At 34.2% G+C, this 14,801-nt stretch overlaps 1 protein-coding gene across 1 annotated transcript in view; it reads left to right on the forward strand.

Moving 5' to 3' along the window:
- The first annotated feature begins 758 nt into the window (after positions 1-758).
- The window catches only part of LOC136026565 (spatacsin-like), a 126,664-nt gene continuing 112,621 nt past the window's right edge, over positions 759-14,801 (forward strand). The window contains exons 1-3 of the mRNA XM_065703257.1: positions 759-838; positions 10,992-11,137; positions 14,581-14,735. Of these exons, the coding sequence (XP_065559329.1) occupies positions 11,022-11,137; positions 14,581-14,735 (271 nt within the window). The 5' untranslated portion in view covers positions 759-838; positions 10,992-11,021. The remainder of the gene's footprint in view (positions 839-10,991; positions 11,138-14,580; positions 14,736-14,801) is intronic.

The following is a 14,801-nucleotide window of genomic DNA, read 5'->3' on the forward strand; positions in this document are numbered from 1 at the left end:
AGCAGCTTTCCCTTCTTTATCTATTTTACACAAATTTTAGATCCGCTGACAGCCAATTTGCGAGTGAATCTTCTTGAGAAGATCATATTCGTCATCTCTTAATTTCAGACATGGTGCACATAGCCACTCAAGCCAGGAGCTGCAGTCTATCGCAGATGAGGACCCGCTAAGGCCTTCATTACAAACTACACAACAATCTTTGCTTTTCGAGCTTCTTTGAACACGCTTGTTCGTCTTTGGTGGCATGTATTGGATTTCTATCAATGAAAAGCTAAGTTCCTAATCTATGAGAAACTTTATTAGCAAATTTCCTATATACGGACGACTAAAAAGGATAACCCGTTTGGTTGCTTGAAATAGTAATGAACGTCACCAGGAGATGATGGAAAGGAAAAAAGGACCGGAGGTGGAAAAGAAGGAAGGGAAAAGGTGGAACGGAAAAAATGAGTCTATCATATTTGTAATTGTTCATTTCCCATAAGCGAATCTTGAAATCAGCTCATGGGAAACTTTGAATTTCAACCCCTCCCCCCTTATATGCAAATAATATGCACCAGAGTCTGATATTTTTTGTTCTTACTCAGATAGCACAAATAATTGACGAAGAAATTTTACCATTTGATATTTTGGAACGTATGTAAGGATAAATAGTTATTTGTAATTAATGATAATTCTGTGAAACACAAAATTATTTATTAACACATGGCATCTAGTCCTATGTATTTCATAATATCATTGGAGTTAATAGATGACGCTGTACAAATTAATTTCAAAAGATAAAAACATGCCGTTAAGCATTACAGAAAAAGAATAGAATTTGGAAATTTTGAATTGAATGGTGAGTACCTAACCAGCATGTGTGCTGGAAGCTTATTATATTTTGTTTAAAATAAAATCTGGTCGTATTAATCAGAAATATTGCTAGTCTCTGAAATAGGTTAGGCCTAACCTAAGTTAAAGATTGGATTGAGCATAGAAATTTAGGTTAAGTAGCCTATTTTGTGAAATCAGATTAACTGTTAAAGGTCTAAAATATATGTTATTGAGAAGAAAAATGTTAAGTGTACAATTTTTACTCTCATATTGTGTAGTAAGTAGGGGAAGAAAAGACAAACTGAAATTGAAATAAATTGTTTAAATTCAAAATTGATATTTCCCAAGTAGGGATAGCTCTGTGCCATGGCTTGTTGGTTAAATCAGAAAGGGCTCTATCCTTGATTTTACTGTTCTCTGTATACTTGTTTTGTTTTGTATTTTTGGTAACTACCAAATTGATTGAGATTGCTTATCAACCACCTTTTTACCATCCCTTGAAACTTGGTGCTCTGCCTGCTTTTGATTTGTTTTGCTTGCTTTATTTATTTTTGACTCAGGGCTCCCCCCTCTGCTTGTTGCTTATTTGTTTTATTTATTTGACAATTTACTTCTTTTTGGGATTTTATCTGTTTATTTTTAACCCATTGGGGTTTTATTTGTGAAGGACAGCTAGTAGCCTAGTACTGTCATCCCTGACCCTATTAACTGTAGTGTAAGGATCTTGGATTTAAGTGTTGAAGGTCCAAATAAGACCAGTAGATTGTTGATATTAGGTAGTAGAAGAGTTGTTGCAAAAACAACTGTTTGGTTTCCATTAAGTCTAACAGATGAGCATAGGATAGAAAAGGTTCAGAGAAGGGCCACTAGATTGGTCCCATACCTTCAGCACCTTTCCTATCCACATAGACTTTCTAGGCTTCAACTCCTGTTGTTAAAGTTTTGTAGACATTGCAATGACCTTGTTAATGTGTTTTGTATAATTAAAGGAGTAGATGATGTTGATCCAAATTTATTTTTTAAATTTGGCCATTATCACTCTACTTGTCAGCATGATTATAAATTATATCCCCCAAAACTACTGAAGAAAATTGGTCAATTATCTTTTGTTAGTAGAGTTGCTGGACCATGGAATGGTTTGCCTTTGGAGGTTGTTGAGGCAGAGAGTGTTCAAATTTTTAAGAGTGCATTAGTAAATACACCTTTTTATTTAGACACTTTTGTTGTGTTATTTAGAAGTTTTTCCTGTTTAGTTTGTTGTTGCCAATTTACTTTAGATTAGTATTATGATTTTGTGTTTTTGTGACAAGCATTGATGCTTACATAGTAATAAATAAAAAAAAAACTGTTTGAACACTACTTAAATCATGAGTACAGGGGTAATTATGGTTCATGTTTGAAAGACTTAGACCAGATGGCTCCATTATCATAAAAGCTGCAAACCAGTCAGTAGCCACTGCTATACTTTCAATTTCAGATATAGCAGTAAATGGATGTAAGGTAAAGTTTGCACCTGGTCCTAGCTTTAACCCTGCTTTAATCAGAAACAGAAAAACTGTTGTATTTATCCCATCTGAGGAGATCACCCATCTAGATGATTTTGTCAAAGAGGTCCAAGTTGATAACAGAGTTGCAATTTAGCTCCAAGTTGCAATTTAAGGTAAAGTTACATTGGCCCTTAAAATCTTAAGCCTATTGGTTATCCCTTTGATTTGAACCTTTAATCAGGATGTTCAGTTCCCTCTGAAAATCTCTGTTTACAGTGCAAGGTATACAGTTATGCAGTTTATCCCCTTGGTAATACACTGCTTCAATTGACAAGGTTTTGACCACATGACTTTAAATTGCCACAAAGGCAGAAAATGTCCACTTTGTAGTAGGCAACACACCCTTGGTGAATTACCCCAATCTGAAGAGTAATAGAAGATCAAGTACTCAAGTGCCCTAACTGCAATGGTTACCATGCTGTAATGGTAGAGAGTGCCCAGTATTCATGGAGAAGAAAGCAATTGTAACTTATTCTTTTACCATGGTCCATAAAGACTCCTTCCCTACTTTGACACCTTCCATTTAAGGATCTGAACAGGAATTATATGACCATGTTTGAAGGTGTTGCAAGGCAGATCTCTGATCTGACCCAGATAATAAGCACTTTGGAAACTAGTCTAAAATATACTGCCAGTTGGTCTTGAAAATGCAGCCTTAGTCTGACCAACATTGCTGAGAGTGTAAACAGAGTAGAATCAAGCCCTAGAACCAGTAAAGCCCCTCTACACACAAGCAGCCATGGCAAAGTTGAAAGAAAACACAAATGAATGGTGGCTGAACCTAGCCCAGAAGGTAGTGGTAATAAGATAGAGAGACCCAAATTAGCCTCCTCACACACCAATGACTTGCTCCCTTTCAGTGTTCCAATTAAATATCCAGGGTTTCAACCAAGCCAAAAGAAAAGAACTCCAAAATATTCTAGTCAGGCATGCACCTGATATTTTTCCACTTTAAGAGACTTTTTTAAAACAGTAGATTTATGTTCACAATTTCAAAGGATACAATATTGCCCATTGAGGCAGAGCCCACAGAATGGGTAGAGGCCTACTGTCACTTATGAAAAATAACCTAGCCCTTAGAATACACAACCCCAGTCTGCAAGGGGAAATGGAGGCTGGTATAATTGACATAAAACTACTTGAAAGTGATATGTGTATTAGTATTGCTAACTGTTAAGCTCCAAATACAAATAAATTCTCTCTGAAACAATTCAAACTGATTGTTAATGCATGTGGCCCTGTGAAAATAGTTAGTGGCAACTTTAACCTATACCATAGAATGTGGGACATTGTATTGCTAGAAATTCAGTTGCAACCCCTCTGACCAATTACATCCTGGAACCCAAAAACAATCTGTCCCTTGTCATCCCCAAACACAATTACTCAACCACTGACCTCACTTTCACATCAACATATATTGTAAATAGTGCAGAAATCCCAAAACCCTGTGACTTTGACTCTGGCCACAAGATTCTATCATTGACCATAGAGATTAACCCAGTAAGGTCAAGGAACCAATGAAATTCCAAGACAAACTCTAGAACTTGTAGAAACACAGCTTAGACCAAAAGGGGTCAGAAATTAAGACAAGTGGTGAGTCAGTTGAATCTCTATCCAATGAGATTACTCCAGCTTCAGGAAGAATATTTGGTTACAAACAACCTTGTCCCAAGAGACAATATTTACTCCTGAACAGAATAGCAAATGCCTGAAAGCCTATCTAGAGAAGAAAAAGGCAATAAATAATTTCTCTAGATACCCCTCAGTTGAGAATAAAATAGTTTTTAAGCAAAAGACAGCAGAATTCAAATAGACACTAAAGGCTGAGACACAAGATGGATGGAGAAGGCTCATTGAAGACAAATTTGGCCAACACTCCTATTTGAGAGCTATGGAGAAACTTCCAGTTTTTTTGTGGTAAAAAAGGAAACCCATCCCTGGAAAAATACAGATAGGAAGGACTACAGAATCTTCAACCAATCAGAAACTTGATTTCTTCTTAGAAAAGTGTCTGAATATAGTTACATCATTACAGTATACACCCTATCAACTCAGTGTCAAAAATGGTACTGTTCTCATTTCAGCTTTCAAGAAGTTAAGAACGCCATTTCAAAGCTTCAGTCTGGCCCTGCAATTGACCCTGATGAAATTCATAATTTGAGACTGAAAAATTTGCCAGATACATTTGTTGAGCACTTCTCAAGGCAGGAAAAGACTCTAAGCTGGTTGATTCATATCATCACATATCACTCACCTCATATGTTGCAAGACTAATTGAGAGGGTAATAAAACAAACAATTTTGAACCCATTATCAGACCACATTCAATTTGAACAGCTTGACTTTCTCCCTGGAAGGAGCACCACAGATGCCCTAGTTAGATTAGAGCATCTGATAAAACAAAACTTCAAAAAAGGAAAATGTAAATTGAACCCACCAATTCATGATAGGTAGGGAAGTTTGGATGTACCTGGGGGACTCCTGCTCAGAAGTTAAGAGAAGAGCTTGTGGCATTGGACTCCTTGAAGGAGCTGTTCCAAGTCCACATCTCTCTTCAGTTTATTGTCATGATATACATGATAAGCTGTCCTTGGAGCAGATCTCTTTCTGTATGCTGTTGCAGTTGTGGGGGAGAGACCCTTTATGCTTACAGGTAGCTTCCCAAAAAGCTGTAGATATGCTGTCAATTTGGGCAAATAGTAATGATATGGTTTTCTCCAGCCCTAAGTCAGTTAGTGTGTTTTTCCACAAAATGCATAACCTGGCTGATTTCAAACTGCTGGTGAAACTGAATCAATGGATTGTAGTTGCAGAAGAGGCAACCTACTTTAGGTTGCCTAAAATCAACTCCTATTGTAGCTATGTACTGTGTGGTGGGGATTCAGTCTCTTCACTCCAGAAGAAAATATCTCCTTGAAAGATATTTTGCAAAGAAGATAAGACTCAAGAACCACATTATCTACCAAGAAATCCTTAGCCACCACAACTCTAATGTCCGCTTTAAGCCAACAGAGATGCCGTCTTTCCAGAGATTCCTTGCCTTCCTGGCATGGAAGAATTCATGGAAAATGGCAGGCTATTTGGATGATGATTCTCCTAGAGCCTCAAAAGGAATTGGGGAATTGATTATTCCTAAAATAAGCATTGCAAAAAAGGAAGACCTTCCCCAAGCACAGATGAAAATTATATTCCTGGTGAAGTTGGCAGAATATCAGGACTATATCCAAGTTTACAGTGATTGCTCAATGACGGAAAATAAATACAGTTGTGTGGTAGTTATACGCTCCCAGAGCCTTTCTCTTTCCTACCATTTACCACCTAACCTGATAATTTTCTTCCCAGAGCTTATGACAATTAAGTTTTTTCTTCAAGCCAAACAGATATCAAATATCAGAAGTATATTGTCTGCACTGACTCACTGTCAGCTCTGGATTACCTCTCCAGCAACATCAAGTAAGAAATGTTGCCATTGAGATTGGAAAATTGGTTACACAACTAGCAAGAAGGGTATATCAGTTCTATTTATATGGGTTCCATCACACTGGGGTATAACAGGAAATGAATTAGAAAATCAGGCTGCAAAACAAGCCTCCCAACTGGGTCTGATCACTCCAACTCCTGTTACTGGTCCTGAATTCTTGTCTTTTATCAGTTCAAAATTTTGGAGGAAGAAGAGGTTTAGCTCTATTCTTTTCATACCCAGTTCCTGGATCTTTATGATTATAAGCAGCCATAAAAAAATGTATCTCACATCTTGCATCATTTCAACTTACCTTTTCTATCATAGATGTGGCCATGCAAAGACAAAATCAACACTATTCCATTAGAAAATGGCCCCATCCCCCAACTGCAACACGTCTGGAGTGTATGAAGACATACATCACATCATCTTCAAGTGTAGAAAATATGAAAAAAAAGGAAAATACTAATGAATTGCTGTGAAAAGGTATTTAATGCATTCAAAATGTGTTCTGCTCTGGGATATCACATGTCTCCTCCTTGGGCTAGATGATTAAGCACAAACTTTTTTATATAGGCTAGCTGACAGAAAGCAACAAGTTTGGCAGTTTTTTATGTTTTGAGAGTTTGCTTGTTAATAAAGTACTACTACAGGTAGGTTTGTTAAAGACTACTGGTTTGATTCATTCCATATAAGATTTGTTTTTCTCACCCCTATAATAGTTTGTTTTAGAATTATCACATTTACAATTTTTTTTGTTTTTATTTGCTTTTATATCATCTATACCTTATCTGTTTAGAATTTTACACTTTGAAGTATGTGGTAAGATTGATGTATTTTGCATTATTCACTTTAATTGTGTTGTATAGGCTATGTATTTTATTTACTGTATGACAAAGCACAGCTGATTACTCTGATTCTTGATTTCACCATAGGCATTTGCCACAGGTGAAAACCCCCATACCAATAGCAGGATAAGTGATACATGATCTGGTTCAGTGAATATTGACTGAAGTGACACCCAAGCAAGCTAGTGATTACAGATACAGAAGGCACAAAACAATCAAGTGATACAAACGTATATGACCTATAGGTTGAACACATCAAACCCAAAATAACAACAACAACAATCATATTGTGTAGAGTAATTGTTTTAGCCCCAACCCCCACATAATATTCAAATATTTAACCTAAATTATATATCACTTCCTCCATGCAGCATTAGGATATATAAAAAACAAACAAACATAAAATAAAATTTTTATCTCTATTGTCAGAAATGCATCCTGAATCCAAATGTAACATTCATTTGCATTGGAAATGAACTTTACCCCCACCCCCATATACACCAATTCAGAGTACATTTCAATTCAGGGTATGTATTTGCACATTAGGGGGTGGGGGTAAAGCTAATTCCTGATACAAATAAATGTTAAATTTAGATTAAAGATGCAATTATAACTCTAAAATTATTTTATTTCTTAGTTACCTGAATAGTTTCTTAACATAAACATTACCCAACAATGTATCCCCCTCTCTGATGAATGCATACATAACCCTGCTAATTTGTTTGTTTGTTGTTCTTTCCTTTTTTTTATCCACCATAAAACTGGTTGCTCTGTATAAACTTGAAATATCCAGTTTAGCCTCAGTGATACTGCTTTATATTGGATACAAAAACAAAAACTATCCTATTTTAAATGAGTTAAAAATGTGAATAAAAATTGAAGGAAACATGATAATATGATTAATGAAAATATTCTGCATACTATGTAGGAAAATTCCTATTGTGTGAGGTTTTTTAGTTTGATTGCTTATGTATCCTAAATTTATGTGTGGGATCATCAGATTCATCAGAGGGCATAGCCATTCCTTGTGTCGGTGGTGCCCAGAGAAAAATTAATTACTGCTTCTCCCTCTTGACTCTAACATTAGCAAAAAAAACCAAATAAAATCGGAAAATTAGATTTAAGTGGACAATTTACTGGCTGCAGCCCCCCTCCCAATACAAAGCATCCTGGGCAACTACCGCAGTTGCCCTCCTAAGAACAGCTCCGTCAGAAGGGGAGGGGATGAATTGTCACAAAACACAAGTTTAATCGTAAAATTAACAGTCTAAACATACCTTTTTTGTTCTAGTATATCTCCTTCTGGATAGCTGCTATTCTTCAGGTTTATCTACAACCAATTTAAAAAAAGATTCACATATGGAAAATTTATGAACAATCTATAATTTGGCCTATACATTGACTATCAGGGGGCGGGGTTGAAGTAAAACAAAGGGATTTTAAGAATAATATTAGTAAGTATTTTGAATTTTTGTAGTAGTTCTCAAAATTTTACCATTTCCTTCGTAGGGATCAAACTGTGCTAAACTAGAATCATGTATTTCAGCCCACTTCCTTCAAATGAATCTGGGTTTAAAATGGTTGACCCAACCCCTTGTCAACCACTCAACTACATCAAACTTTATCAGTTTTTCAATGTGTCTGTATTTATTAGCATTACAAACCAACTGTAGATAGGTTAAAAAGGAGCACCAAAATAAAATAATCCCCCATTTAGCTAAAAGATTTTCTAACAAATAGAAAATATTATTAAGATTGAAGATGAAATATTCCTTGCAATATTGAGAAGTAGCTGAGTTTGGATAGCAAACTTTAAGGAATGAATCCAGAGCCTACATCAAACCCTGGGAAAATGTTTCAGCATCTGTTTTTACTCCTTCCTTATTTCTAAGGCTGTTCAAATCCCACTATATCCAATTATTTGATTTGGGACAGGGGTCAGTTTCGAGACTGTAAGCTCAGCCAGAGTTGACACATCTCTAAATAGGTACCTGGAAAAATCTTGGGAAGGTAAAACAGGAAGGATGTGCAAAAGCACAGTATGATTGGCCCCCAACCCTCATTGCACTTCCTGGCTGAAGGGACAAGAAACGGAGATCAGCACCACCAGTAGGGACTGTAAAGTCCAATGCCGTGTTTATTACCTTACTTTTTACAAGATTGTATAAAAGGTAAGTTTATGCTTGTCTTAACTTTGTCTAAAAAACAATTATTTTGGTAATGCACACTCCTATTGTTTTGAGTAGGATGTAATGCCATAGTAACATCTTTTCCTTTTCCTTTTTTTTATTTGGGAAACACTAGAGCCTTATAAATTGGAATTTTGCTAAGGTATGATGCTCAACACATTTACCATGGGATTTTTAAGCTATATGTTTATTTATGAAAGTTTATCTGATGCTGTACAAATTTTGCCCCAGGTCATGAAAAGCTATGGTCCTTGGAGGGCGAAGTGTAGAGTTAGATTCTTTAAATTGTTACTCCAGGGTAAAATTTAGCCTCTAGATCTATTCCCGAAAGGTTCATTCACAACTACTTTCTAAGATAGTAAAAAACCTTCAATCTAGAATTTCACTTATTTTTACAAATAGTCAAGGGTTAGATCTGGCCCTATTATTGATGATTTTGTGTTAAATTGTACATTAATATTTAATAAAATTTGCTTGTAGAACAGAAATTACTCAGAAAAAAAGAAACATAGGCAATTACATAGGCAAAAACAGAAACATTTTAAAATATAATAACTGCTGTTGTCACAGTTGTATCCCAGCTCCCTCCTTTGAATAGAGCCATTTGTAGCCCTAGGCTAGATGTAAAACTTTGGTAATTTTTTTTTCAAATTGGCTTTATTTGGCAATATAAACAACTGTTGTTAAGAAATATGAAAAAAATAATAGATAACCAACAAAAAATAATAGCAGAACAAAATAATTGAACAAATAATAAAAGAAATAAGAAATTATAATAAGAAATAAGAACAAAGAAATAAGAACAAATAATAGCAATATTGACAATTACTGGGGTTGAACATGCTGAAACCTTTTGGAAACTTGTCAAAAAATAAAATTCCTTTGACCATTCTTGATGAGCTAGCATAAAAAACTCTCAAATATTTATCTTTAAAATCTGCTGTCAAATACTCTGGTATGCTATTGAAGAAATGTGGCAGTTTTGGCTTGGAAAATGATGCATCCATCCAAATTTATTGATTCTACCCCTTAGTGAATCGTTCACAGAATTTGTAAGTTTCACCTTGAGTCCTCAAACAGTTTCTGAGATGGTATAGGTGAGGGTATTCATAATCTCTTTCAATTTCTGTGTAAATTCACCATGAAAAAACTGTTAAGTCCTGCAGGGACTTATAATGTAAAAACTGTAGCAGGGATTGAAAGCCAAAATGTCCCTGAAAGTTGACCAATTAATATGCCATGAAACTACTCATTACTGATTGTCAAAGGCATATTCAGTGAAGGGGGGAGGGCTACTAGCCTATGTCTTCCCTGTGAAAATCCTATGATTCTTGGAAAGTAAAGCTCATATATTTCCCCCATGTTTTGGCACCTTTCCCTTAGTAATGAGCACCCCCCCCCAAAAAAAAACTACATATATCTCTGCCTTGTATATTGTCTAACATCCTTGTATATTAGTGCAGTTAGTTTTTTTATATTCACTTATTGTCAACTTGGTTCTGTGTAGCGTTTTGAATCTTTCTTTGCTTTGAAAAGTAAATAAACCAAAATGGTAATAGATTGTATTTTTTAAATATGTTTGTATGCAGTTATATGCTTAATAGAATTTAAATGACTTGGCTTCTATAAAACCTCAATTAGACACAGGCATATAATACGGGTTCAGGTCTAAAAAGAAAAATATTCATAAATATATGGGCAATTGACATTTGAGAAAGTTTCAAGGAGGCCTGTAGGAAGGCCTATTTTTTTTAATTTTTTCGTGGTTTCTTTCTTTGTGAAAGAAAATGTACTTGTGAAAAATTTGGAAATTTTTGATATATTGCTCCATGGAGATTGTGTAGTAACTAAGAAATATGGATAGAGTATTTTCTAATGATAGAAGCATGGTGGAAATTGAGCTTGAAATTCTTGTAGTGTCCTTTGGTTAGATGCTTGTTGCCATCTGATCACCTTTAGCCCCTAAAGAGAGTACTGGAACTTCCAATATCTAATCAGATTAACCCTCTTCCAAATTTCCACCCCATCATACAAAGTGGATGGGACAACAGGAGACACTTTGCTCCTTACTAAGTGACTTTTACTGCATTGACTCTGATTGGCTAATGTCTGCTAATCAACTTGATTTTTTTTAGGTGTAGGAGTGTGTACTTGCAGTTGACACAATGAGCTTTAGTCACGATTTGCAGCTGTTTTTTGACAACAAATATCATGCCATTTACACTGATGTAAACAATCAAAAACCAGCAAATCCAGAATTCCTCAATTCAACTGTAAACAGGTTTGTGTTTTTGTTCTGTTGTCAGACAAAATTCTGACTTTCTAACATTTCCAATTACTCTGTTCATACTCTTATCTTACTTCTCATGTTTTCATCCTAACCATTCCCATTTTATAATTAATCTCCACAGCAATATCACGCCTACTTTCATACAGTCAAAGCATTACCTGTATATGGTGAATGCCATAGTATTACATATAAACGAATTTTGAAGATCTCGTTCTCAAAATTTTGCGTTTTATCTTCTGTCTTGAATTAATGATTATTGTTGCTATGGCTTGTTGTTATTAAGATTGAAATCCGTCTTTAGCTTTATTTGTTCATAGTTATTTATTTCCAAGAAGCATAATTTTGGTTTTTATCGCATATGAAAGTCTTTCTCGAAATACAACTTTGTCCTATTTTACCACCTTTTTCGAGCATATGACTTACTAGAAAAGGAAAGTTCAATAAAGCTGTAACAATCAGAAAAACCTGAAGAGAGTAACATATTTTTTTGTTTTTTTGAAAGCAATCTTTTTTAGATAGGCATATTTGTTTATCCATAACAATGAAAATTGTTTTAAACTCACATTTTTAGCTACATCTATTTATTTAAACTACGTTTTAAACCAGATGTAGTTTTAAACTACATCTGGTATTTTATCTATTGAGGTTGAGTACCAGATACCAGGTTTGCTTCTTTACTTCTCTATTTTGGGACAAGGGCCTTTGTTTTTTACTTCTATTTTGGAACAAATGTTATCTGGTATCTTATGTATTGAGGTTGAGTACCAGATATCAGGTTTGCTTCTTCACTTATCTGTGTTAGAACAAAAGGCCCTTGTTTTTTACCTCTATTTTGGAACAAACATTATCTGGTGTTTTGTCTATTGAGGTTGAGTACCATGTATCAGGTTTGCTTCTTCACTTCTCTATTTTGGAACAAAGGGCTTTGTTTTTAACCTCTATTTTGAAACAAACGTTATCTGGATTTTTATCTATTGAGGTTGAGTGCCAGATAACTGGTTTTGTTCTTCTCTCCTCTATTTCGGAACAAAGGGCCTTTGTTTTTGTTTTTCGTTCTGTTGGTCGTAATAAAAATTTTTAAGTCCCATCCTCACTCTATTGGCGATATTTTGTCTTAAATTTTTCGTTCGTAATCACACCATTAAAATCGTGACTACATTTAACTTTTACAGCTTCATTTCTGGAATTAAATCAAATATAAATTTTTTCTTGACCATATAATGACTTATGATAGAAATCTGAAATTCTCTATAGAGACAAAGCAAAATGGTAAAATTCTATTCTTACATGTGTCGGTTATGTGTAATAGGCTATAGATAAGTTCGATTTTGCAGTTTACAGGAAACATGCCCTAAATAGTAGATACTTTCACTTCCATTCTAACAATTTTTCAACGGATTTAAAAAGGTGCGGTAATATATCTTGTGGATCGAATGCCTATTATCTGTTCAGAGGAATATATCCAAAAAGAATTAGGCTTTGTTAAAAAGAAAATGATCATCCTCTTTCTCATATTAATACCATAATTACTCTAAAATTATATAGACATTCTCTTGAAGTTCTAAGTCTCTTAGCTGAAGATGATTTGAACATAACCTACAAGCGTGGTTTCTGTCCCTTACATACAAATATTGCTTGGAAAAAAAAAATGCTTATCTGTTATTCAAAAAATCCTGTTATCTGTTCAGAGGAATATACCCAAAAAGAATTAGGCTTTGTTAAAAAGAAAATGATCATCCTCTTTCTCATATTAATACCATAATTACTCTAAAATTACATAGACATTGAAGCTCTAAGTCTCGTAGCTGAAGATGATTTGAACATACCCACAAACGTGGTTTCTTTCCCTTACATAAAAATATTGCTTCAAAAAAATTTGTTTATCTGTGTATCTGTTATTCAAAAATTCCTGTTATCTGTTCAGAGGAATATACACAAAAAGAATTAGGCTTTGTTAAAAAGAAAATGATCATCTTCTTTCTCATATTAATACCATAATTACTCTAAAATTACATAGACATTGAAGCTCTAAGTCTCGTAGCTGAAGATGATTTGAACATACCCACAAACGTGGTTTCTTTCCCTTACATTAAAATATTGCTTCAAAAAAATTGTTTAAAAAATAATATATCTATTATTTTAAAAAGTAATTTAACTGTTATGGGTCTTTTCAGTTCTAGTAAGAATAAAACTTCACTCATTAGTCAAAACAGAGTATATGAAATAACTTGCAATTTTGGAAATTATTGCATTGGTAGTCTAACGAAACTGAGGAACACGGTTACATCAATACAAAGTAAGGGTTGCATAAGCATTAATTTCTAAAAACAGTTTAACATCTTTTGATTCAGGTTTAAGCAGCCACGTTTTTGATTACCACAGCCATTCCGTATTATTTGACGAAACAAGTCTAATTAGTAATGACCTAGCAATCAAACAAATTGTCCATGAAGCAATTGAAGTTAAACGGGGATTTCAAAAGTAACACGTGTCTAAATAAGACTTGAGTGAGTCCAACCCTACTTGTACAAACTTACTTATAAAAATGTTTTATTACGAACCTGTTTCAATCAAAACAAATGTGATTCCACACTACCACACCACAGCGCCAGAAAGGTTAAATATTACAATCTAGAATTGTTCGAATTTTTAATTAGTTCTACCTATGTGAGGTGACGACGCTGAGAAGCTTTCAAAATTTATTTTATTATTTTTTTATAATTTATTTTGTTGGCAAGACTTTTTGTGTAACTTAGTTTTCTTTTTGTTCTGTATTTTATTTCGCTAATGATGACTCACTCGTATATAGCCGGAATATCCGCTTAGATTGTATTCAGTCTGTTCACAAATTTCCTAGTCATCTTCTATTTTTGTATAGAATTGAATCAAACATTTTGATACAAATCATTGCTTTATATTTCATTAAAGACATGTGGCGAAGAAAGAAGAATTTATTTGAAATATGAGTTTGAAACTGAATATTTAGGCTTCATTTTTTGGGATCTTTTTCAGAAAAATGACTAGTAAAAAAAGAGCATAAATACGAAAAAGAAGTAGATATAAAACTATCAGTAAAATAAAACCAATAAACCCAAAAATGAATATTTTTGAAAATGATATAAGTTCGGAAGTTTCTTTTGTATACTATTGAGTGATATATGCTTGTTCGATATGCAGCAAAGTTATGATTATTAGCTTGATTACTTTGATTATTTGATTTTTCCGATTATTTCGATTATATTCTGTTTATATTACTGAGTGATATATACTTATCCAATGTGCAGCAAAGTTTTGATTATTACCAGAATTGGGTGGAGTGGCAACTGTGAATAAACGTATTCCACGGACATTATGTATATACTGGATAATCATGTTGTTTATTTAAGTCACGTTGTTGTTTTTATTAATGTATTTAATTAATTTTTCTTTGTTAGTTTTGGCTGGCATCCTTCCAAGAATATCCTATGCATTGTGGATAATAATGGAATTACGTATTTTGATGCAAGTGTCATACCCGTTGGAATTTCAGAAACATATCCTCATATTCCGTTTAGTGCCCTTCAGTCGTTGTTTTCCCCTTATTTGCTTGGTGAGTTGCATCAAAATAATTACATCATTTACCATTTTGTGCCCTTAATCGTTGTTTTCCTCTAAT

Source organism: Artemia franciscana, chromosome 4, assembly GCF_032884065.1.
Source record: "Artemia franciscana chromosome 4, ASM3288406v1, whole genome shotgun sequence".
Classification (NCBI taxonomy): Eukaryota; Metazoa; Arthropoda; class Branchiopoda; order Anostraca; family Artemiidae; genus Artemia; species Artemia franciscana.